Below are 25,952 nucleotides of genomic sequence, written 5' to 3' on the forward strand. Positions count from 1 at the left end.
TCTAGTTGGGATTGTTTTCTTCTTATCTTGTATTAATGTGCAGTCATCTCTGTATTACTGTTTGCAAGTGACCCTTGTAAAATGAAAAATTATAAATAAATGATTAAAAAAAAGTTGTTCATTGTCAACTTCTGTGGGCAGCTGAGCTTTCTTTACCAGCAGCTTTTGCTGTATAACCAGTTGCCTTCTGCATCACTGTTCCCTGTGCCTAGATCTGAGGTATTTCACGGTCTAGCCTCCTCTTTTTTGGAACGTGCCTATCCTATGTAAAGGCTCCTTCCTGGTAACTTTTGAGGACTCACTATCTGGAATCAAGTAGTGCCAGTTTTCTTCTGAAGCCTCTTTTTACATCTTTATAAGAAAACTACATGGTGATGGAGAGTCCAATGGCAGCCACTAAATGTATAAATCATTTTGAATAGCAATCTATTGATATTTAGTGGGGGATGGGAACTCAGGGAGAAACAAATCAACAAAAACCACATGCAGGTAAAAGTTTGAACATAAAGACCAAAGGAACTGATGAAGTAGGGGCTGCATGGGAAGGTCCATGCACACTCAGAAAAATCTTCTAGGTTTTTTTTTCTGAATGCAATAGCTATGAGTATCGGAACCATTGAATATGATCTTTGTCAATAGAGAATAACAGTAATTAGCCTACAGAGGAGGGTAACATGAATCTCGGCTAATCTGCACTAAAGCAGCCACATTGAAAAGCTATGCAGAAAAAAAGAAACTGCTGCTCTTTTTGCCTAATGGGAAAACAAAATCCTCTGCCAGGTGAAAATGGAAAACACGTGTGCGTACTCAAATTTGTGGATAGTGGGGAAGGGTAGCCATAGGCACACACAACTCTACCTTGGGCTCTACCAGACCATGATTAAGTCTGGAATGGAGATGCAACATTTCACAAGAGAAGTTCTAACATACACATTACAAGACTGCGAATAGAAGCATTTACCTTTAACAAATCACAAGGGGAGTAATGAAAGCTTCACAAAGGAGAAGATTAAATGCTGCATTTTCATTCTCACCATGTGCTTGTTTACCAGACCCTCACATCGAAAGAGGAGGGTCACTCACACACCAATGTTAAGGCTCTGGATTGTGCGAGGCTTTCACTGTGCTAGACAGCCAAAAAAGTATTCCTAAAAATAAACTTGAGCTATTTCTCAGAAAGGTCTACCCCTCAAACCAAGGCCACTGAGGGCTTCAGAGATGAATAAAGCCCTTGTTCTCTAAGGGCAGATGTGTGATATAATGTAGTACAAGATTTATAATCCACCTTCTGAAGAGAATTATCTGCATAAGACAAAGCACTATAAATTCAACAGACATCCCTATCGAAATATAAATATTTATGGAGAGCTTGCATTCTTGACGAAAGATGTGTTTCCTCTTTCTTTTGTATCTGAATTATCAGGAGGAGGAAGAGTGGAAGAAGGAGAATGCATAGACAACAAAAAAACCCAAGTACAAATATGAGCACAGCTTTCCCATTTAGCTCTCTGAATGTAGTAATAAATCAGTTTTGTCACATCTGTGCTGTAAATACAGGGACAGAATAGACAACAAGGTGCCCTCATTGTTCACATTCAGCAGTCCAAAAAAAAAAAATACAATTCAAAGTGCACAGTAGGTGTTTACTCTTCTGAGACATCTAGTTTCCTGAAATCCATTAGGAGGAACCAACATGGCAGGGACAAATGTTACAGCTCTGCTCTGTGCATTCCTACACATATTTCACTCCACACAAGACAGTAATTATTTGATGCCTCCCAGGCAAATGGTGTCCCCCCCCCCCCTTTGATTTAGCAGCCAAAAGACATTTTAACTGATGAAAGCCTTTCAATGATTGGCTGACATACTGGGGACTCTGCCTCCCATCCAGTAATGGTAGCAGTCACCATCATTTGCATTAGGGAATGTTTGCATGAATATAAAGAGACATAACTCTCTTTCCAGACTTATAAGTTAATTTATTAGCTAACTGTTTGTAATGGAGGAATCCAGTGACAGCCAAGAATAACCAAGACATTACTCTTGAGTTTGACTGTTTCCAAGCCAAGCGCCACAGAGCTCTCAAAAGCTAAGAACCTCAAGGAGAACACTATATAGAAGCAATGGAGTCTTACGAGAGGACATCTGGGAAGTACATATCTTTCAAATGCAGCGCAGTTGGAAGAATAGACTTCGGCATGGGAACATGAATTCTATCTTACCACAACATCACTTTGTATTTGTTTACATCGGAATCTGCAAACGCCTCTCCGATACTATGTAAGCCACATTGAGCCTACAAATAGGTGGGAAAATGCGGGATACAAATCTAATAAATAAATAAAACATGGAGGTAGAAACACACTGGCCAATATTCAAAACTATTTAACAGGCCTGGAATGGCTCCTGGCTGGTTAAATGGTGTTTTAGTGCCTAACCACAGATATCCGCAATTAGTGGCTAGCCACTATCCGGCTATATCTTATGACATAGCCAGTTAAAAATGGATATTCGGTGCCAAACCGCTATGTTTAGCGGTTTAAAAGGCCACATAAATAGACCTATCTTTAACCGCTAAGCACTTAAGCAGTTAACGCTGAATACTGGATTAATCAGTTAAGTTGCTGTGCTCAAATATGAAACTGGATATTCAATGCTGGTCACCGGAAATAGCTCTAGCTTTGAATATCCGGTTTCAATGCCACCAGTGGGCAGTCAAAGCACTGACCGCTACTGGATGAATATCAGGTGAATAGTGCCCTGCAAAAATTGAACCTTGCTGTTTAAAGAATAAAATTCAAATTACATTATGGGACTAGTTTGTTTCATACTGATCTACATAACATACTCTACACTTTAGGTTTCAATAATTTTTATTGATGACAAAAGAACTTGCATTAGACTCCAATTACATCTGACACGAATACAAAAACATCTGTCTAACAACAAAGAAACTAGCTTGTCATCAAAAACTTTTTTTCATTTCCCCCCCCCCTCCCTATCCTCTCCTCTCTCCACCATTGCAAGCTCCATCACCACTGTGAGAACAAAACTTTTCACTGAAGAAAAAAAAAATCAGGATATCATAACCCCCCCTCCCTACCACCCTCTCTCCGCCCACCCTCCCCCCTGAGGAAATGTCCGAGCCTTCAATATATTCACCGCATGGATGAACCACTCTATATACCATGTTTAAAGGGAATTAATCACCAGGCTCCTCCCTCTGACAGACAAACTTTGTATATACGGCCCCCAAACTTCCAGAAACTGCCTCCGCCACCTAGGAAAGCCACCCACCCCCTTCTTTCAAATAACATGTACTCATGTAGGCTGTTCCGCCAGTGCCAAAAGTCCGGGGGGGGGGGGGGGGAGTCTCCAACCCACTGACTCATTATCAGCCTCTTACCTATCAGGCAAGCTTTCCGAATCAACTGATGGGCCGCTCTGCCTTGTAAGACGAAAAGCTCGTATTTATCATACTCTACACTTTAAAAATGAAAGGACAGTTGCTCCTTGGAATGTACCTGGATTCCCAGCTTCCAATTAAAGCATCATATCAGGACTATGGTGGCTTGTGCCTTCCTCTAATGCATGATTGGTTTGAAAGGTTTAAAAGTACGCTGTCATTTGCTGATTTTCTCACAGTAATGCAGTCCCTGGTCATGTATGAGCTAGACTATTATAACGCTATTTATCTAGACTGACTTGTGGCAGTAGTTCAAACAAATTAGTCTGTACAGAATGCCACAGCATGGTTTTTATCTAGGAGTGGACTGTATGATTCTCTTTCCTGTATTAAACACTCTTCACTGGTTGCCAATAGCTCAGTGCATGACACTCAACATATGTGTGCTACACTTCTTAAGTCTTTGAAACAGGAAGGACCTGCCCATCAACACAAACAGAAGAGGACTCTCCATAAATTTACTGACCAGGACACTGAACATAAAGAGGGGCATTTTTGAAAAAACATCTAAGTCAGAATTGGGATGTCCCACTCATGAAATCTAAAACATCCTGCCCATCTCACAGCCATATTTGAACAAGAAAAACCTCAGGGTTTCCTCTTTGAAAATTAGTGAGAATGTCCAAAATGAACAGCCATTTTCCAAAATACAACCACCAAATTATGAACGCCAAAAAAACAGGGACAAGGACATCTGTCTGGCAACATTTGTACAAAAATGGCCACAAAGACGTCCCTGCAGAGCAGAGGGGCAACCTTAGTGCAGTGGACTTTAATCCAGGGCACTCAGGTTCATATTCCACTGCAACTCTTATTGTAAATGATGAGCCCTCCAGAGACAGGGAAATACTTGAATGTGCACCACCTCAACAGCCCTCAGGCTTGTAGGTATTTTTAATTTTTAGGTATAATGGGCCCGATATTTAGAGTAGAGAGCTGCACGGAAGCAGGGATGGCGGGAATCCCGCGGGGATGTACCCAGGTCCATGGGGATCCCGCAGGGATGGACCAAGGTCTTCCATGGTCCCCAAAGAAATTCATGGTGACTCGAGCTTTGCCTCGCTTCCCCCAAGCCACAGGATGCCCTTTCAGCACATACCTCAAGCCACCCTGGTGGTCCAATGGATTCTTTGGGGCAGGAAAGATCCCCGCCCTTTCCTTCCCACTGCCACTGATCTCCTCACTGTTGCCGCTTCTTTAAAATGGCTGCCGAGACTTCCAGCTTGAACCTCACAAGGCCACCACTGGAAGTCTCGGCAGCCATTTTTAAGAAGCAGTGCGGCAGCAAAAGGATCAGCGGCAATGGGCAGGAAAGACCACCAGGGTGGCTTGAGGTATGTGCCGGGAGGGCACCCAGGGCTAGGCGGTTAGTGCAGCGGACTTTGATCCTGGGGAACTAGGTTCGATTCCCACTGCAGCTCCTTGTGACTCTGGGCAAGTCACTTAACCCTCCACTGCCTCAGGTACCAAAACTTACATTGTGAGCCCTCTAGGGACAGAGAACGTACCTGCATATAATGTGTACAGCGCTGCATATGTAGTAGTATATGAGGGAAGAAGGGTGGGAGGGAACTGTAAAAAAGCAAGGTTAGTATCTGTTTTCCCTTCCTCATGCAGCCATCATCGCTGTACACGCAAAACAAAGCAAGCAAACATATGAGCTGCTGCATCCACGTTGTCGTGCTTAATTATTGGTAACATTTTTATTTAATCTCACTTATATTTTCAAACATGCCGGCTTGTGCAGCATACGGATGTACACAGAGAAAGTATAACTTTTTATAGGTAGAGTAATAATTTGTTATAAATCGTAATCAGTGTGTCATTTGGAGGGGTTGGTTATAGGGACACCCTAGCCTGTGTTATATTCATGCAGAGATATTTTTTTCTCCTGGTAAAGGCCATCACGTCATGAGAATCAGGTGCTCAACATTCAGAGTTTCTATCTATTTGCAGCATATATATCCCACATTAAACATGATTTAGGTTGAAACATGGGAGAAGGAAAATCTTTTTTTTCTGTGCCTAGATCAAAAGAGATAGATTGTTTGTGGTGAGAACTTGCTCCTTTTATTTTGTGGGTGAATGGATGGATTATGAATTTGTTCTAATTATACTTATGATGATGCTGCAGATTATGGTGCTGACTGTGCTAATTATGCTGATGATTATGATTATGATGATTATGATTATGATCACCTTATTAATATTCATATTGATCTTATTAATGTTCACATTAACCTCGTTAATATTCATATTGACCGTATTAACATTCATATTAATATTGGGCTATTTTGGGGCGACTTTTGGGCTGGAAAAATGTTTGCCATTTGGCAGCACTGGAGAGGCTCAGTCTGCGCCTTGCATGTCATGTGCTAGGAGCTTTTCTGAGAGCTGACCTTTCTTAGTTCCACTGTGGTTCCATCAAGGTTTTTTACTACTACTACTATTTAGCATTTCTATAGCGCTACAAGGCATACGCAGCGCTGCACAAACATAGAAGAAAGACAGTCCCTGCTCAAAGAGCTTACAATCTAATAGACAAAAAATAAATAAAGTAAGCAAATCAAATCAATTAATGTGAACGGGAAGGAAGAGAGGAGGGTAGGTGGAGGCGAGTGGTTACAAGTGGTTACTAGTCAAAAGCAATGTTAAAGAGGTGGGCTTTCAGTCTAGATTTAAAGGTAGCCAAGGATGGGGCAAGACGTAGGGGCTCAGGAAGTTTATTCCAGGCGTAGGGTGCAGCGAGACAGAAGGCACGAAGTCTGGAGTTGGCAGTAGTGGAGAAGGGAACAGATAAGAAGGATTTATCCATGGAGCGGAGTACACTGGAAGGGGTGTAGGGAAGGACGAGTGTGGAGAGATACTGGGGAGCAGCAGAGTGAGTACATTTATTTATTTATTTTTACCTTTCTGTCTCTCTCTCGTTGAGATATCCTCTCTCTTTCTTTCCTCGAGATACTCTCTTTCCCTGGGCACTCTCCCTGGGTACTCACTTCCCCGAAGGTCTTTTCCGCAAGGTTTTCTAGCTCTCTCACAGAGCTCTCGTTCCTTTGGGCTCTTTCCTTACAGCAAGTCCCATCCCAAGTCTCTTAGAGGCTTCTCCCTTAGGTTGCTATAAAAGGCATTTTCCCTTTGTTTCTCCCTGTTTGAGTTTGCAGCTTTGCCTCTCAGCAGTGCTGAGATGTGGCTGGGTACAGACTCCATGTTGCAATAGGAACAGTTCTTACTTCAGGAAGCTGAATTGTACATTGGATTCTCTTTGTGTATTGAGAGAATTGCAATAAATAAGATTTGCCTCAGAATTGAGAGTCTATTAGTAAAGTTTTCTATTCGGGGAGGAGGAGGAGGAGGTTTAAGTGACTATGAGGTCATACTGGTAACACTGGACAGTAGCACTGGGCACTGACCTGGACAGTAACAGCCATAGAAAGGTGATATATCAAATCCCATTCCGTTTCCCTTTGCTTCAGATGCACTTCATATAACAGGAACAGTTGATTCTTCATCCAGGTGTATGTTGTTGAATCAGTTCAACGACTGAAACTGGACCCAGGTGCACTCTGTGGGGAAAAGCTATAAACATGGGCTACCGTTATGATAGGCTATTTTACACCATGTGGTGCTATTTTAGCACAGGATCCCATTTTATGCAAAATAGCACCACTTGTACTGTCTTAACGGTAGCCCATATTGACAACTTTCCCCCTATATAACTTATTACGGGCCTTATTAGGGCAGTTCTTAAAAATAAAACTAAGCTGGAATTTGTATGACAAAGGATGTGAAAACTTGCACACTTACAACTTTATGGTTTCTTATTCTTAGTTTTTCAATATTTCTATTCTTCTTGTTCTCTCATATTGAAACAGAATGACAATCCTTTTCATTCCTATGGTTTCTCCTCAGAGACATATTACTACAGAAGCAATCTATGCCTCCTTTTTCCTGGGGGCTGAGCAACAGTCCCTGAAATCTACAGCACTAATGGATTAAATTACATTTCTCCTCAGATTTAGGGGCCCTTTTACTAAGCAGCAGCAAGCCCAACGCGTTGGGCGCCGGTGGTAGTTCCACCCCTAGTGGAAATATCTGAAAGATATTTCTGCAGGGGGTTACCGACAGGCTAGTGGGGAAGCCCTTACCGCCACCTCAATAGTGCTCCCTCTCGCATGGCCACGTGGTAAGTTCAATTACAAACTGTCTTATTTTGAAAATATGGCACTAAAATAAATAACCTGTGATGTTTTAAACTTCCAATCTGGAACTAATATACTTTCACACTGAAGATACAGGGAGGGGGGCCAGAGCCAAAAGTGTGTGTGTGTGTGTGGGGGGGGCGACACATTTTGGTCTGCTGCCCCACTGTTGATGCCCCCCCGTGCCGCTGCTGCATGATAGTACCTTGGGTGGCAGGGGTCCCCAACCCCCACCAGATGAAGCGTTTGTCCCGCGCTGGTCTCGCCCTTCTCTGTTTTCTGTCATGCCGTGCATACTCGTTTTACTGAAACTGAGCATGCGTGAAGTACTGTGCATGCTCAGTTTCACTAAACCGAGTCTACATGGCGTGACTGAGAATGAAGGAGTGGAACGCCGGTACTACCTGAATACTACTGAGCAACAGGACAACCTCATGTTTTGTGCCTACTGATGGACTTTTACTTATGCACTCTACCTCTGCTTTTGGCTGTTTGGCCACACCTTATTACTGCACTGGACATTTGTGCCTTATCCAGTTTTACTGTTTACTAACAAGACAAGTTTGCTGTTTACTAATGTACAGACAGAATGCAGGGCTATTAGATATATAGCTTGTAACAGTAGTTTGCAAGGCCTATACAAGACCAGCTTGCACGTAGCAACGCCATCTGAATAGGCGACCTTGGAGGGTGCTGACACCCCCCTGCATTCCTGAGCCGCACCTTATCTCCTGTGCTAGAAAGGAGCATTGTGTGTGTACAGAATAAGCTGCTAAGTTTCGTTTTTCTTGCCAGTATCATTTCAGTGTTATGACGTGTGTACGTACTGGGACTACAATTTTGTACTGTAAGAACTACAAATGTTTACTGCGCATGACAGGTATGACGTGTAAGGGGCCAAATGCGCAGGCCCAGTAGGGAAGTATAAATGTAAGCGTCAGATGATTTATGACACACAGTGTCCCGAGGCTACTCGGTGCTGTTCACTTGCTAGCAATAAAGTTGCCTTGTTTGGAACCAAAATTTGCCTTTCGTCTCCTGATTTCCCACCTGTTTCATTGGCGACCCAGATGGGACAGAAGTAGAAAGGGGAATCGGATTATATTCTTCCCCTCCCCCACTGCGGTCGGATCGGGTCATCGACCCCCACCTGAGAAGGTGGTGAGTGGCCACCGCTGATTTCAGCGTCCATCTCCCGGAGGAGGGCCGATCCACTCCGCCTGACTGTAGAGGGGGCTGTGTGGTTCCGACAAGGCACCTTTTTCCATTTCAGAGAGAAGCGTACGACGGCGCAGCCTGCGACCCCGGCGGACAGGCGAGTATACTCTACGTAGTGACCGGCCCAGTAAGGACCGAAGAAGAGGCGTGATCACCCTCTTTTAGCCAGTGACTAATACGGACTATTGGTATCCGACTAGGTCCCGAAACTCACTAGGCTCCGACGACGAAACCGAGCGGCGAACGGGAGGGTTTCTTGTGGCGTATGAAAGTGTGTGAATGGGCTTGCAGTTCCAGGCCGGGCGACCGCGTCCTGGTCAGGCCGAGTGTTGACCCTTCTGTGTCTGGTGGAACGAGACCCCTTACTCCTCCACCTCCCCTTTCCCCCTTTTGTCCGTCACCTGTCCTTTGGCACTCAGGTTAGGATGGGCGGGGGTGGGTCCTCACCTTTAGATTTAATGACGGAACACTTTAGCGAAGTGTTCGACCTAGATAAATGTAGCAGGGCCGGGATGATACAGAGATGTCAATTTATGTGGCCAGGGCTAGGAATTGCTGGATGGCCCCCGGAAGGGTCATTCGAGTATGAAAAAGTGGCGGCGGTCATGAATATTGTTATAATTGAGGGAAACCCAGGCTGTCCCGAGGACATTCCATACATAGACGCGTGGTTGGATGTAGTCCGGGATCCGCCGGCTTGGGCCCAACGGAAGGTAGAAAAGGCCGCCCTTATGTTGGTAAAGCAGAGAAAAGGCCGGAAAACCAAACTTAGAACCCTGCCGACCCATGCCTTCGCTCTCCAAAGCTCGGCAACCGCTGCCGTCCCGAAGGCCGCAGGGACCGCCCCCATACGGCCTACCGCCCCTAGCACTGAAGCCACTGAGACCACGCCCCCTGCTACCAGAGTCAAGGCAGGAACTACGCCCAGTACCACCAACACACTTTCTAGAAAAAAAACCCCAAAGAAAACCGCAGGGAAAGTTCAGGGTTCGGCCGAGAAGAAGCCTCCAAAAGCCCCGATACTTGCTACGGCGGAGGCATACGAAGACGACATTGCGCCGCCGCCCTATGCTCCTATGTACCCTGACCTTACGGGCCTAGCAGAAGGCCCCGCTGACGCCGAGACTTCCGGGTCAGAGTCGGATGCCGGGGAGACGTCCCGCCCAGCCTCACCTGAGTCACCTGGCCTCGCAACCACACGGAAGAGTAAACGGGTTGTGAAGAACATTACTCGGTTCCCCCAATCGAGTCCGCAACAGGCCCAGGCCCTTCCGTCCAACCGAAAAGGGGGAACCTCCCACTTATTCCCAGTTCGACAGTCCACCACCTATACCCCTAACCCGGCGGAAGGGGGGGGGCCAGCCCATCGAATCAACAGTTTATAGCCACGTTCCCTTCTCAAGTGCCGATTTGTATAACTGGAAATTCCATGGGCCGTCCTACGACCAGAAACCCGAGCAGCTGATAGAGCTGGTGGAAGGCATTATATACAGCTATAATCCAACTTGGGCAGACCTTAGGCAGTTGAGCGCCCACATCCTGACCTCTGAAGAACGCCGCCTTTTACAACAAAATATGGAGCAAGCCATCCGGGATGCGAATCCGGCCCATGCCAATTTACAGAACCTAATAGAAACGGAGGCGCCCATCGCTGCCCCTACGTGGGACTACCGAACCGCCGAAGGCCAAACCTTTATCCGCCGATACCAGCAGGCGTACCTGGCCGCCTTAAAGAAGGGGAAGCAGAAGGTTACCAACATGGGAAAAATCCACAGTGTAGTCCAACAAAAGGACGAGAGTCCAGGGGACTTCCTTGAACGACTTATGGAAGCATTCAGAAGGCACAGCCCGATAAATCCCGAAGACCCTAAGAACCTCCCAACCGTGGTTATGAGTTTTGTTAGCCAATCAGCACCGGATATACGAAGAAAGCTACAGAGAACGGAGGGGTTCGAAGGGATGAGCCTAAGCCAACTGAAAGCTATAGCTGATCGCGTATTCGGATATCGCGACCAGGAGGAGAAGGTGGAGGCCCGGAAGGAATCGACCAGACGGATGCGGGAGAAGGCAGATGTGTTGGCCACGGTGCTGGAAGAACGAATGAGGTCTAGACCAAAGGGGAGGGGCAGGAGAACAAGAGGAACGCGGTCCCCCATAGGGCGTAACCAGTGTGCAAATTGCCGACAAGAAGGACACTGGTGGGCTGATTGTCCAGAGGAGATACGGGACAACCCGAGAGAAGAGGAATCATGGGACCGGCAGAGAGAGGAGGAGACCGGCGACCGCACGGGGGCCCCTAGGCGAGGCCGTGGAAGGGGCCGAAGAGAGAGAGGACGGGATGACCGGAGGGAATGGCAGATGGCTGTGGACGCTACCCGAGACAGCACAGCATGAAGAAACCGGGAGGGCAGAGTCCCCACTGACCCTCTGGTGGAAATTCGGGTGGGGACAGAATCTATGAAGGCCTTACTAGACACGGGGGCCCAGCGATCTGTTATCACCACTGCCATAGCCCCAGCCACGAAAGAAACTATACCAATTGTGGGAGCCTCCGGGAAATCCCTTGCGGCCCCCCTCCTCAAAGAGCGCCAAGTCCAGATCGGAGGGACGATGGTGTCCCATCAGTTCATACACATCCCTGGATGCCCGGTCCCCTTGATTGGTCGAGACCTACTCTGTAAGCTCCAGGCCACCTTGAAGTTCAAGACTACGGGTGAAGTGGAAGCTCGCTTTGAAGATCGGCCAGTGACACTTATCTGTCCAGTAAGAGAAGAATGGAGACTACACGTTCCCCCAACTGTAGGACCCGGCGACTGCCGTTACGACCAGAACACCCCTTTCGCCCAGCAGAGGCGAGCCATAATGGATGAAGTGCCGGATGTATGGGCAGAATTGAACCCCGGCGGACTGGCCGTTAACGCTATCCCCATCTGGATTGAGCTCAAACCAAATGCTCAAGTTGTCAACCAAGGACAATACCACATCCCCTATGCAGCCCGGCATAGTATGCATACACATCTACAGAAACTCCTTCAACAGGGAGTCCTTAAACCAATCAGATCCGCATGGAACACCCCATTGTTGCCCGTTAAGAAACCAGGAACATCCGAGTACAGACCCGTCCAGGACCTGAGGAAAGTCAACAACCAGGTAGCCGACATAGTTGCCCTCGTACCAAATCCATACTCCATCCTAGCCCAAGTGCCATCTCAGACCAAGTGGTACAGTGTCATTGATTTGAAGGACGCCTTCTTCTCCATCCCTCTTGCTGTCGACAGCCAAAAGTTGTTTGCCTTCACGTGGGAAGACTTGCAGACGGGAACCAAGCAGCAATATACATGGACCCGTCTTCCCCAGGGGTTCAAGAACTCGCCTACCCTCTTCGGCGACCAACTCGCCCAGGACCTGAAGACGTATCAGGACGAGTATGGGCCGGTCGTCCAATACGTGGATGACCTGTTGGTGGCCCGTGAAACGTACACCGAATGTGCTGAAGCTACACTCTACCTCTTGAAGACCCTGGAAGCCCAGGGGTACCGGGCCAGTCGCAAGAAGGCGCAGATATGCGAGATCGAAGTCGAGTATCTGGGGTTTCGCCTCCGAGAAGGAACCCGAAGGCTCGGTATCCCCCGAACCCAAGCTATTCGCAACCAACCCACTCCTGCAAACAAGAAGGAATTACGGGCACTCCTCGGAGCCGCTGGATATTGCCGCATTTGGATCATCAATTTTGCTACCCTGACCCACAGTTTGTATGCCAAGCTGAAGGGGCCTGAACTCGAGGGCCAGGATCTCCAGTGGGAGAAAAGCGAACTGAAAGCCCTTCAGGACCTTAAGGATGCCCTTGCGGCTCCACCAGCGCTCGGACTGCCAGATGTGACTAAGCCGTTCCACTTGTTTATCGACGAAAAGAAGGGATTGGCACTTGGAGTCCTCACCCAACTGGTCGGTACCTGGCAACGCCCTGTAGCATACCTCTCCAAGAGCATGGACAACGTGGCACGAGGATGGCCGGGCTGCCTACGAAGCATTGCGGCTGCTTGTCTCCTGATACACGAGGCCAATAAACTCACATTCGGCCAAACACTTTTTGTGACCACACCCCACACCATCCGCGGCCTACTCGAGAGCCACGGACCCAGATGGATGACCAACTCCCGATTGGTCAAATACCAAGCCCTCCTGTGCGAAAATCCGGAGGTGCGGATCCTGGACACGACCAACCTCAATCCTGCCACCCTCCTTCCGGCCCCTGAACCACCACTCCACGACTGTGAAGAGGTAATGGCCACTGTGCACTCGAGCAGACCTGACCTGAAGGATCAACCCTGGCAAGGGGGCATCACCCTTTTTACCGATGGAAGCAGCCAGGTGATAGAGGGAATTCGAAGAGCTGGCTATGCGGTGGTATCTGAGGACCATGTGATCGAGGCTATGGCTCTGACACCCGGAACATCAGCCCAGAAAGCGGAGCTAATCGCCCTCACCAGAGCCCTCCTGTGGGCTGAAGGAAAAGTTGTCAACATTTACACCGACTCCAAATACGCTTTCCTCACCCTCCAGGTGCACGGAGCCTTGTACAAGGAGAGGGGATTTCTGACAGCTGAAGGGAAAGGACTTGCGAATGCCGCTGAGATCTGCCAATTACTCGAGTCGGTATGGAAGCCGAAGAAGGTGGCTGTGATGCACTGCAGGGCCCACACTGGAAGAACGGACCCTATCGCCCGGGGAAATCAGCGGGCAGACGACGCTGCAAAAAGGGCAAGTCAGCTCCCCTACTCCTCTCACCCTCCTGACCCCGTACTCGTCGTCCACCTCCCTACGGAGACCCCTATTTACACCCCCCAAGAAACGGAATGGGCCCAACAAGAGGGTCTACAGTCACGCAATGGCTGGTGGATACTACAGGATGGGCGCATATGGATACCCGAAGCCTTGGCCTGGACGGTGGCCAAGGAGGCTCACGACCGCACCCACCTGGGAAGGGACGCCCTGGGGCGCTTACTTGAGAAGACCTACTACATCAACAAACTATCCCTGTGGACCAAAAACGCTTCCAGCCGATGCGCGACTTGTGCCCGGAACAACCCTCGAACGGGGCCCGGCCCTATGCCAGGACATGTTCTCCGAGGCACCAGCCCTTTCCACGTGTGCCAGATTGACTTCACACACATGCCCCCGGCGCGCGGCTACAAAGCTATCCTCGTCGCCGTGTGTACCTACACCGGATGGATTGAAGCCCAGCCTACTAGAACGGAAATGGCTAAAGAAGTTACCTCCCTACTGCTTCATCAAATCCTACCCAGATACGGCCTCCCCAAGCAAATAAACTCTGACAACGGCCCCGCCTTCGCTAGTGAAGTAACACAACAACTCAGTACAAGGCTGGGTCTCGATTGGAAGTTGCATTGTGCCTGGAGACCCCAAAGCAGTGGAGTAGTGGAGAGGGCTAACCGATCCCTGAAGAACCAGCTAGCCAAGCTATGCCAAGAAGCAAAAGCCAAGTGGCCCGACCTGCTTCCACTGGCCTTGCTGCATCTTAGGTGTACCCCCAAGGCTACCGGCCTTACTCCCTACGAGATGATGTATGCTAGGCCACCACCACTACCCTCCTTTCCCGACTCCTTGCAGATACAGGGTGAGAGTTCCTTAGTGAAACAGATGAGAGCCTTACACCAGGTAGTGCAAGACATCCAGCAGTACACTGAAAGAGTAGCTCCCTTGGTCCTCACCAATCCTACGCACAGGTTCAGGGTGGGAGACGAGGTCTGGGTAAAAGAGTGGGATGAATCTGACTGCCTAAAGCCAAAATGGAAGGGGCCCTCCCTTGTTCTCCTAACAACCTCCACCGCTGTTAAAATTGCAGGAAGCCCAGTGTGGATACATTGGACCCGATTGAAGCCTGCTGCTTCCACTAGCAGCACCCTGAAGCGTTGGACTGCGCACCAACATCCTGACGCTCCATTACGGCTGACTCTAAGAAAGACGTGAACCACCAGATTCATGCCTGCCCAGCAACAGGAACTCAGTTTCTGGACCCACTGCGTTTTTGGCTCCCTCTTTATCGCAGCCTTCATCGTGGGCCTCATTATCTTCTTGCTGCAAAAGCTCGGATACCTCCCACCACATATATAATGCTGACCATCTTCCTTCTCCTGTGTGCAGTTCCGAGCTATCATCCTGCCACCCTGAGCCTGAATTGCACTGAATGTTTGCGCCTCGTGCGCCACCGTATAGAGGGAGGATATCACCTAGTCACTACCCTCATTCACCAGACGCAGCCCCCGGAAGGCGATTGCCAGTTTCTCCCGACTTGTGCCCTCATCACTCCGAATGGCCTCCAACAGTTCCACAGATGCCTCCAAGGAAATCTCACTATCTGCCACAGCCCTACCAAACCAAGATACTACAATGTCACCCTCAGCGTAGGACTCCCTGCGTATGTGGCCGGACCTCCGGGAGTCGAGGGAGATGGCATTCTGTATTACATTAATTCTACTCGTATCCTTGTCGGTGGCATCCAAACTGTAGCAACCCTCACCTTCGACGTCTGTGCCGCCATGGACAAGCACCCTTGGTCTCGCAAGTGTGGTAGCCAGAGTTGGCGAGACGCATACGTTAAGGACCACAAGTATGTCTGCCCCTTCAGTCCAGACATGAGATGCTGCTCCCCGTGGGTGTGGCTCCCATGCGCCGGCGACACTCGAGCCTCGGGCTGGGACCGAGTATGTGCTTATACGGGAGGAGGATATGCCGGATGCGCCGGCCTGGGCGAATTTCGTCGAGGCTCTGGTAACTATGTGTCCCTAGACTGGCCCATCCGAGGACACGACATGCCCTGGAGAGGAACGTGGGGCCTCGGCATTGACGGCGGAGGAATGGATCCGTTGACATATATTACCATATATCAGAGTCTCGAAACGAAGCCTCCTACGCACTACCAGACTACTGTTGTCGGCTACCAAGACGTATTTGATGAAATTGCTCGTGCTGAGCAGACCGAGACTAAATTCCCCATTTCCCCAGAAGCCCGAAATATGTTCCTCAATTTGGCTGAAAACATCGCCCTCTCCCTCGGAATTGCCAACTGTTTCGTCTGTGGAGGCACCGACATGGGTGAACAATGGCCCTGGGAAGCGAGAGAGATCCGACAACACACATGGGATGCACTCAACACCACTAACATTACCTTTCCCCAACGGCCGAAGCCGTACGAATGGGCCCTGAGAACAAATATCATAGGTACCCTCTGCGCTAGTCGAGCGCCATCGAAGCGTTACTCTGTACCAGTGGGAGACTCTGCTTGTACGGGGGTTCTTCAGTATAATGGCAGCCGGACGACCTGGTGGCAAACGGATAACCTGCCCGCCCCGGAGCCTATCTGGACAGAACCCACCTTGAACACGACATGGACATACGGAGGGAACGCCTCCCTCAAGTGGGTAGCCCCGGCGGGCTACTACTATATCTGCGGACGCAGGGCCTATGAACAACTCCCGACCCGCTGGTACGGTACCTGCCTCTTGGGCACGGTCCGACCCAGTTTTTTCCTTCTGCCCATACAAGTCGGCGAAACTTTGGGAATCCCCCTATACGTGGAAAAGGGGCCTGATAACCCTACCCGACGAAAACGGTCTTTCCCAATCATCAAGCCCAAAGTCCAGATTGGAGACTGGAAGGACAACGAGTGGCCGCCTGAACGTATCATTCACTACTATGGACCGGCCACATGGGCTGAAGATGGTACATACGGGTACCGCACCCCTATCTACATGCTGAATCGCATTATTCGCCTACAGGCCGTACTCGAAATCCTTACTAACGATTCTGCCCTGGCCCTCAATATCCTAGCTCGACAGAACACTAAGCTCATTACCGCCGTCTACCAAAATCGCTTGGCTCTTGACTACCTCTTAGCCCAGGAGGGCGGGGTGTGTGGCAAGTTTAACCTCAGTAATTGCTGCTTACAGATTGATGACCAGAGCCATGTCATCAGGGAGATAACTGACCGGATGGTCAAACTAGCCCACGTCCCCGTCCAGACCTGGAACAGTGCGTGGGATTGGACTTCCTCCCTCACCAGCTGGCTCCCAACCTCCGGGAGCCTGCAAGGCCTCCTCGTCATGGGTGGCCTGTTCTTGCTGTCTTGCCTAATAATACCTTTGTCTCTCCCCTTAGTTTTCAGGTGTCTCCGCTCCACCATGGAAAGCATCGCTGACCGCCGTGCTGCTGCCCAACTTATGGCTCTCCAGATGTACTCCCCCATTCCCCAGTCTGATGAAGCTGACGATGAAGCACCTTGTGGCTGATGTGCACTTTGAACCCCCTGAGTCACTCAATGGGCCATCACCCTTGTGCCAGCAAAAGACCGGCTACAAAGGGGGGGGGATTCCACTAGGGGCCCTCCGTCTCAACCCCGGCGAAGCAACCAACGGCTGCGCAAGGGCTTAGGGCTCGCTTGTTGCCTCCCTCGCTAACTATCCTTGTCCTTTCTTTCCTTTTCAGGGTTCATGGAGGTGATACTCTCCACCAGAATGGATGTTCAAGTATCAAAAGGGGGGAATGAAGGAGAACAGATAAGAAGGATTTATCCATGGAGCGGAGTACACTGGAAGGGGTGTAGGGAAGGACGAGTGTGGAGAGATACTGGGGAGCAGCAGAGTGAGTACATTTATTTATTTATTTTTACCTTTCTGTCTCTCTCTCGTTGAGATATCCTCTCTCTTTCTTTCCTCGAGATACTCTCTTTCCCTGGGCACTCTCCCTGGGTACTCACTTCCCCGAAGGTCTTTTCCGCAAGGTTTTCTAGCTCTCTCACAGAGCTCTCGTTCCTTTGGGCTCTTTCCTTACAGCAAGTCCCATCCCAAGTCTCTTAGAGGCTTCTCCCTTAGGTTGCTATAAAAGGCATTTTCCCTTTGTTTCTCCCTGTTTGAGTTTGCAGCTTTGCCTCTCAGCAGTGCTGAGATGTGGCTGGGTACAGACTCCATGTTGCAATAGGAACAGTTCTTACTTCAGGAAGCTGAATTGTACATTGGATTCTCTTTGTGTATTGAGAGAATTGCAATAAATAAGATTTGCCTCAGAATTGAGAGTCTATTAGTAAAGTTTTCTATTCGGGGAGGAGGAGGAGGAGGTTTAAGTGACTATGAGGTCATACTGGTAACACTGGACAGTAGCACTGGGCACTGACCTGGACAGTAACAGCCATAGAAAGGTGATATATCAAATCCCATTCCGTTTCCCTTTGCTTCAGATGCACTTCATATAACAGGAACAGTTGATTCTTCATCCAGGTGTATGTTGTTGAATCAGTTCAACGACTGAAACTGGACCCAGGTGCACTCTGTGGGGAAAAGCTATAAACATGGGCTACCGTTATGATAGGCTATTTTACACCATGTGGTGCTATTTTAGCACAGGATCCCATTTTATGCAAAATAGCACCACTTGTACTGTCTTAACGGTAGCCCATATTGACAACTTTCCCCCTATATAACTTATTACGGGCCTTATTAGGGCAGTTCTTAAAAATAAAACTAAGCTGGAATTTGTATGACAAAGGATGTGAAAACTTGCACACTTACAACTTTATGGTTTCTTATTCTTAGTTTTTCAATATTTCTATTCTTCTTGTTCTCTCATATTGAAACAGAATGACAATCCTTTTCATTCCTATGGTTTCTCCTCAGAGACATATTACTACAGAAGCAATCTATGCCTCCTTTTTCCTGGGGGCTGAGCAACAGTCCCTGAAATCTACAGCACTAATGGATTAAATTACATTTCTCCTCAGATTTAGGGGCCCTTTTACTAAGCAGCAGCAAGCCCAACGCGTTGGGCGCCGGTGGTAGTTCCACCCCTAGTGGAAATATCTGAAAGATATTTCTGCAGGGGGTTACCGACAGGCTAGTGGGGAAGCCCTTACCGCCACCTCAATAGTGCTCCCTCTCGCATGGCCACGTGGTAAGTTCAATTACAAACTGTCTTATTTTGAAAATATGGCACTAAAATAAATAACCTGTGATGTTTTAAACTTCCAATCTGGAACTAATATACTTTCACACTGAAGATACAGGGAGGGGGGCCAGAGCCAAAAGTGTGTGTGTGTGTGTGGGGGGGGCGACACATTTTGGTCTGCTGCCCCACTGCTGATGCCCCCCCGTGCCGCTGCTGCATGATAGTACCTTGGGTGGCAGGGGTCCCCAACCCCCACCAGATGAAGCGTTTGTCCCGCGCTGGTCTCGCCCTTCTCTGTTTTCTGTCATGCCGTGCATACTCGTTTTACTGAAACTGAGCATGCGTGAAGTACTGTGCATGCTCAGTTTCACTAAACCGAGTCTACATGGCGTGACTGAGAATGAAGGAGTGGAACGCCGGTACTACCTGAATACTACTGAGCAACAGGACAACCTCATGTTTTGTGCCTACTGATGGACTTTTACTTATGCACTCTACCTCTGCTTTTGGCTGTTTGGCCACACCTTATTACTGCACTGGACATTTGTGCCTTATCCAGTTTTACTGTTTACTAACAAGACAAGTTTGCTGTTTACTAATGTACAGACAGAATGCAGGGCTATTAGATATATAGCTTGTAACAGTAGTTTGCAAGGCCTATACAAGACCAGCTTGCACGTAGCAACGCCATCTGAATAGGCGACCTTGGAGGGTGCTGACACCCCCCTGCATTCCTGAGCCGCACCTTATCTCCTGTGCTAGAAAGGAGCATTGTGTGTGTACAGAATAAGCTGCTAAGTTTCGTTTTTCTTGCCAGTATCATTTCAGTGTTATGACGTGTGTACGTACTGGGACTACAATTTTGTACTGTAAGAACTACAAATGTTTACTGCGCATGACAGGTATGACGTGTAAGGGGCCAAATGCGCAGGCCCAGTAGGGAAGTATAAATGTAAGCGTCAGATGATTTATGACACACAGTGTCCCGAGGCTACTCGGTGCTGTTCACTTGCTAGCAATAAAGTTGCCTTGTTTGGAACCAAAATTTGCCTTTCGTCTCCTGATTTCCCACCTGTTTCAAGAACAGCAGGGTAGGCAATGTGGCGAGACCAGAACAGGACAAAAGCTTCAGCTGGCAGGGGTTAGGAACCCTTGCCAGTCAAACCAGGGGTCCCAGAGCCAATTTGGGGGTTTTCAGGTCCCCATGGCCCCCTCGTAGGTATGCCACTGGTACATTCAGTGGCAAGTATACGTCTGATCTTTGCCTTCTGTAAAGTGTAAAAGTTCATTCATAAAACCTCGTAATAAGGCTTCACAGGAAACACTTATCTCAGCCAGTGGCAATTGTCATAGCCATAGGAGGCCTCAGGGCCCTGGGTCCCCCCCTCCCACTTTGGGCTAAGGCCCCCTTCAAAACTGTAGCACCAGATGCGCGGCTGGCGGGGATGCTCAAGCCCCACCAAATAGGTTCTCTGCTGGAGCTGCGCCCGTAACTGCTGAAGCAGCAGGAAAGCAGGCAGGGTGCTTCAGCTGCTGGTGCTGCCACTTCCATGAACTCTTAGTTTACGCACTGAGCATGTGCAGAAGAACCAGGATTAGATGCTGACACACCCTGCTGGTTTCCTCACTGTTACAGCAGTATTGGCGTGGCTCCGACAGAGAACCTTTTCAACTGGCGGTGCTTGAGCATCCTGGCCAGCAAAGTTATGATTTGGGGGATGGGAGGAGGAGAACCTATAGGAAATACTTGGCTCAACCCCTGCCCCCCCTCCCAACTGAATTCTGGCTACGCCCCTGTCTTAGCCTTACTCAGCTGCACTTTAGAATTTACTAGCGCTTCTTAGCATTGCAAATCTATGAGCCACGCATAAACGAATCCCGTACATTAACCTCGGCATGATTGGGAGGCATGTTGCTATTGCACAAAATTTGAACACGTGCAATAACAGGGTGCTTACAAGCGCTGTTTCACTGTATGTTTTAGCCATTTCTGAGTCATATAGCAGCTTAATTTATGGCAGCATTGATGGCTTAAAGGATTATGAGAGCTCCTCCACATACACATCATTCTTCTTTTTTATGAACGCACATCTCTAGTAATACCCTTTCCCCCAAATAGTTTGTGAGAGGACGACATCATTTCATAAAATGCCACAGTGCTGCCTTAGCCACTTCATATCTTCAACTGGAAAGAAACGCAGCATGTAAGAAAGATACATTTAAAAACCTAATTTTCCAGACAGGTGGGATACATACTTGAAGAGGTCTTATCTCACAATGAAGAAATACAGGCACAAAAGCCAAGGCAAGGAAAGCCATTTTCATAAAGAATTTTCACCATTAATTGAAATGCACAGAAGACAGCCACGTTATCTCATGTTTTAGAGCGTGAATTACAGTTTCAGTAGTAACTGAAAAATTGAATACCTTGTTTCTGGAAGATATAATTTGCTTAATGACTATTCTGTCTGCCAGTACAAGCACCTTTGTCACCGAAGAAAGCAGCATTCTTGCAGCCTTCACCACTCCTGTTTTATCTGTGAAAATTGTTACCCTTCCATCAGATTCTGGCTGGTCCAAGCTGCCCACATCAGTTAGCTTTGCAATTGTTTCTCCTGTTTGGGGGGAAAAAAAAATTAAGAATGTGGAGGAGGAAAAGGCTATTTCAGTCTTAAAGGAAAAATTGTATAAAGTTTTAAAATGTTGAAAATATACAGGTCAATATTGTGCCGGCAACCATCAGTGTTTTACAAATGTTGACCTCCAACAGCCTGCCCTGCTCTGTTGTCAGTCGCGCCGTGCATGCTTAGTTTCACTAAAACGAGTGTGCATGGCGCAACTGAGAAGAGCTGGGTAGGCAATGCTGTGATACCAGCGAAGAACAAACGCTTCAGCTGGCAGGAGTTGGGGACCACTGCCAGTCAAACCAGGGGCCCCAGAGCCAATTTGGGGGTCTCAGGCCCCCATGGCCCTACGTAGTTATGCCACTGGTACAATCAGTGGCAAGTATACGTCTGATCTTTGCCTTTTGTAAAGTGGAAAAGTTCATTCATAAAATCTTGTAATAAGGCTTCGTAGAAAACATTTATCTCAGCCCAGTGACCAGCCCATATCCAGGCACTAGCACTGAATATCCAGGGTAGAGATAGTACACAGAAATTATGCAAGTACAGCCAATATTCAGTGTTATACACTCATAGCTAATCAGGAAAAGAAAGGACTGCTATTTATGCGATCCTATTAGCCCAGTTAGCTATGAAGGCACCAAGGAGGTTTAATGACAGGAGATGGTATGACGTCACAAGGCTGGAGCTGTTTCTCCCGGCAGCCGCCATCTTGGTATGTCCAAAACAACCTATCAGTTGCTGTATCCATGTTGTTGTTATTCATTGAGATTAAAAAAAAAAACAGTTATAGGCAGAAACATGCCGGCTTGTGCAGCATACGGATATACACACAGGAAGTATCACAATGGAATAACCTTTCATCGGTTAATTTGTTCTAAATCATAATCAGTGTGTCATTCTGAGGGGCTGGTTATAGGGATCCTAGCAGATATTGTATTGGTGCTGAGCTTTTTCCACCTAGTAAAGGGGCAATTTCAGACACAGAAAAAGCAGAAGTATCCCCCTAACAACAAGTCACAAAACATGTAAAAAAAAGAAAAAAGTAGGGGGTAGATAGTCAGGTTTATTTTCGAAAGAGAAGGACGCCCATCTTTTGACACAAATCAGGAGATGGGCATCCTTCTCCCAGGGTTGCCCAAATCAGCATAATTGAAAGCCAATTTTGGGCGTCCTTAACTGCTTTCCGTCGCAGAGACGACCAAAGTTCACGGGGGAGTGTCGGAAGCATAGCGAAGGCGGGACTGGGGCGTGCTTAACACATGGGCGTACTCGGCTGATAATGGAAAAAAGAAGGGCGTCCCTGACAAGCACTTGACCGACTTTACTTGGTCCATTTTTTCTTGCGACCAAGCCTCAAAAAGGTGACTGAACTGACCAGATGACCACCGGAGGGAATCGGGGATGACCTCCCCTTACTCCCCCAGTGGTCACTAACCCTCTCCCACCCTAAAAAAAAAAAATTTTTAAAATATTTTCCCAGCCTCAAATGTCATACCCAGCTGCATCACAGCAGTATGCAGGTCCCTGAAGCAGTTTTAGTGGGTACTGCAGTGCACTTCTGGCAGGCAGACCCAGGCCCACCCCCACTTGTGGTGGTAAATGTGAACCCTTCAAAACCCACCAGAAACCCACTGTACCCACATGTAGGTGCCCCCCTTCACCACTTAGGGCTATGGTAGTGTTGTACAGTTGTAGGGAGTGGCTTGGGGGGGGGTTGGGGGGCTCAGCACACAAGGTAAGGGAGCTATGCACCTGGGAGCAATTTCTGAAGTCCACTGCAGTGCCCCCTAGGGTGCCTGGTTGGTGTCCTGGCATGTGAGGGGGACCAGTGCACTACGAATGCTGGCTCCTCCCATGACCAAAGGGCTTGCATTTGGTCGTTTCTGAGATGGGCATCCTCGGTTTCCATTATTGCCGAAAACCGGGGACGACCATCTCTAAGGTCGACCTAAATGTTGAGATTTGGGCGTCCCAGGCCATATTATCAAAATGAAAAATGGCCACCCATCTTGTTTCGATAATATGGGTTTTAATATGGGTTTCCCCGCCCCTTCGCTGGGACGTCCTGCGAGGATGCTCTCAGGAAAACGTGGGCGCCCCGTTCGATTATGTCCCTCCAAATGTGTTTCCAAACAAATTAAATTAAATTAAAAAACAAATTCTAAAAACAGACTTGATGTAGTCCTGCATTTCTGTGCTAACTGAAGCCCTTATGATCAAAAGCAAACTCCAGCGCTAGAGGCTGTTAACGCCATACTAGCGCCGGAGTTTGCTGCTGACCCATGATCAGAGCCCTCTAGCGTGTGAAACAACGCACTCATAAGCACATAAGCACTGCCACGCTGGGAAAAGTCCAAAGGTTCATCAACAACCTATCAGTTGCTGTATCCATGTTGTTGTTATTCATTGAGATTTAAAAAAAAAAAACAGTTATAGGTAGAAACATGCCGGCTTGTGCAGCATACGGATATACACACAGGAAGTATCACAATGGAATAACCTTTCATCGTTTAATTTGTTCTAAATCATAATCAATGTGTCATTCTGAGGGGCTGGTGACCCATGATCAGAGCCCTCTAGTGCGTGAAACAACGCACTCATAAGCACATAAGCACTGCCACGCTGGGAAAAGACCAAAGGTCCATCAAGCCCAGCACTCTGTCTCCGACAGCGGCCAATCCAGGCCCCAAGAACCTGGCAAAAAACCTAAAATTTAATAACGATCAATGGACTTTTCCTTCAGAAACCTGTCCAGACCCCCTTTAAACTCGAGGGCTCTTAGCGCAAGTAGCATGCAAATGCATGCTAATCAGCGCTTAACGCATTCGTCCCGAATGATCAGCGGCCAGAGCGCTAAAGATTTGGTCGCTGGCCGCGGCAAAATCTACGCCAGCTCCGAGCTGGCATTAGGGTTTGCGCCTATCATTGGGGAGGAATGGTGAGACCTGTGCAGCATGCAGTTGCATGCTGGCAGGCCACCGTTCCCCCCCAAAGCAAACGCAAACAGGGGGCTGGAGGTCCGGTGGACCTCCGGTCCCCCCGACTATCTCACCCCTCCAAGTTCAGGGAGGGCTGGAGATCCGGTGGGTCTCCAGCCCCCCGAACCCCCAGAAAATATCAAGTGGCCGCCGCCACCCTCCCACCCAGCGAGCGACGGGGGAGGGGGGATGGAGGTCCACCCCAACTCCCCCCCCCCCCGCGTTGTTGTACCAATCCCTGGTGGTCCAGTAGGAGTAGTTACAACCCCCCTCCCAGCCCCCCTACCCTCTCCCACCCTCCGAGCGAAGCCACCCCAACTCCCCCCCCCCCCCAGCGTATACCAATCCCTGGTGGTCTAGCATGAGTAGAAGTAGTGACAACCCCCCTCCCGGCCCCCTACCTTTAGTTGGAGGAGGGACGCAGCTTGCCTCCCTCCTCTTCCAGTGGATGACATCGCAAAATGGTGGCGCCCAGCCCCGCCCATTGCATCCTGGGATACACTGGGCAGGGCTACAAACCATGTAAGGGGACGCCCAAGTTTTTCTGAGGATGTCCGCACAGGACGTCCCCGTGAAGGGGTGGGGAAACCCGTATTATCGAAACAAGATGGACATCCATCTTTCGTTTCGAAAATACGGTCGGAGACACCCACATCTGGAAATTTAGGTTGACCTTAGAGATGGTCGTCCTTAGACTTTGTCGTTTCTGATTTTCAGCGATAATGGAAACTAAGGACGCCCATCTCAGAAATGACCAAATCCAAGCCCTTTGGTCGTGGGAGGAGCCAGCATTCATAGTGCACTGGTCCCCCTCACAGGCCAGGACACCAACCGGGCACCCTAGACGGCACTGCAGTGGACTTCAGAAAAAGCTCCCAGGTACATAGTTCCCTTACCTTGTGTGCTGAGCTCCCCAAAACCCACTACCCACAACTGTACACCACTACCATAGCCTTTATGGGTGAAGGGGGGCACCTAGATATGGGTACAGTGGGTTTCTGGTGGGTTTTGGAGGGTTCATATTTACCACCACAAGTGTAACAGGTAGGGGGGGAAGGGCCTGGGTCTGCCTGTCTGAAGTGCACTGCACCCACTAAAACTGCTCCAGGGACCTGCATACTGCTGCGATGGACCTGTGTATGACATTTGAGGCTGGCATAGAGGCTGGCAAAAAATATTTTTAAAGAATTATTTTTGAGGGTAGGAGGGGGTTAGTGACCACTGGGGGAGTAAGGGAAGGTCATCCCCGTTTCCCTCCTGTGGTCATCTAGTCAGTTCGGGCACCTTTTCGTGGCTTGGTCGTAACAACAAAAAAAAGGACCAAGTAAAATCATCCAAGTGCTCGTCAGGGCCGCCCTTCTTTTTTCGATTATGGGTCGAGGACGCCCATGTGTTAGGCACGCCCCAGTCCCACCTTCGCTATGCCTCCGACACGCCCCCATGAAATTTGGTCGTCCCCGTGACAGAAAGCAGTTGGAGACGCCCAAAATTGGCTTTCGATTATGCC

The 25,952-nt window shown here is 48.7% G+C and overlaps 1 protein-coding gene across 3 annotated transcripts in view; it reads right to left on the reverse strand.

Moving 5' to 3' along the window:
* CTNNAL1 (catenin alpha like 1) overlaps nt 1–25,952 on the reverse strand; it is a 442,864-nt gene that overhangs the window by 139,766 nt on the left and 277,146 nt on the right. For 2 of the 3 annotated variants that reach the window (XM_030204908.1, XM_030204923.1), the window contains exon 3: nt 21,268–21,455. In XM_030204908.1, the coding sequence (XP_030060768.1) occupies nt 21,268–21,455 (188 nt within the window). The remainder of the gene's footprint in view (nt 1–21,267; nt 21,456–25,952) is intronic. The other variant, XM_030204917.1, reaches the window with a different exon arrangement.

The sequence above is a fragment of the Microcaecilia unicolor genome, chromosome 1 (genome assembly GCF_901765095.1).
Source record: "Microcaecilia unicolor chromosome 1, aMicUni1.1, whole genome shotgun sequence".
Classification (NCBI taxonomy): Eukaryota; Metazoa; Chordata; class Amphibia; order Gymnophiona; family Siphonopidae; genus Microcaecilia; species Microcaecilia unicolor.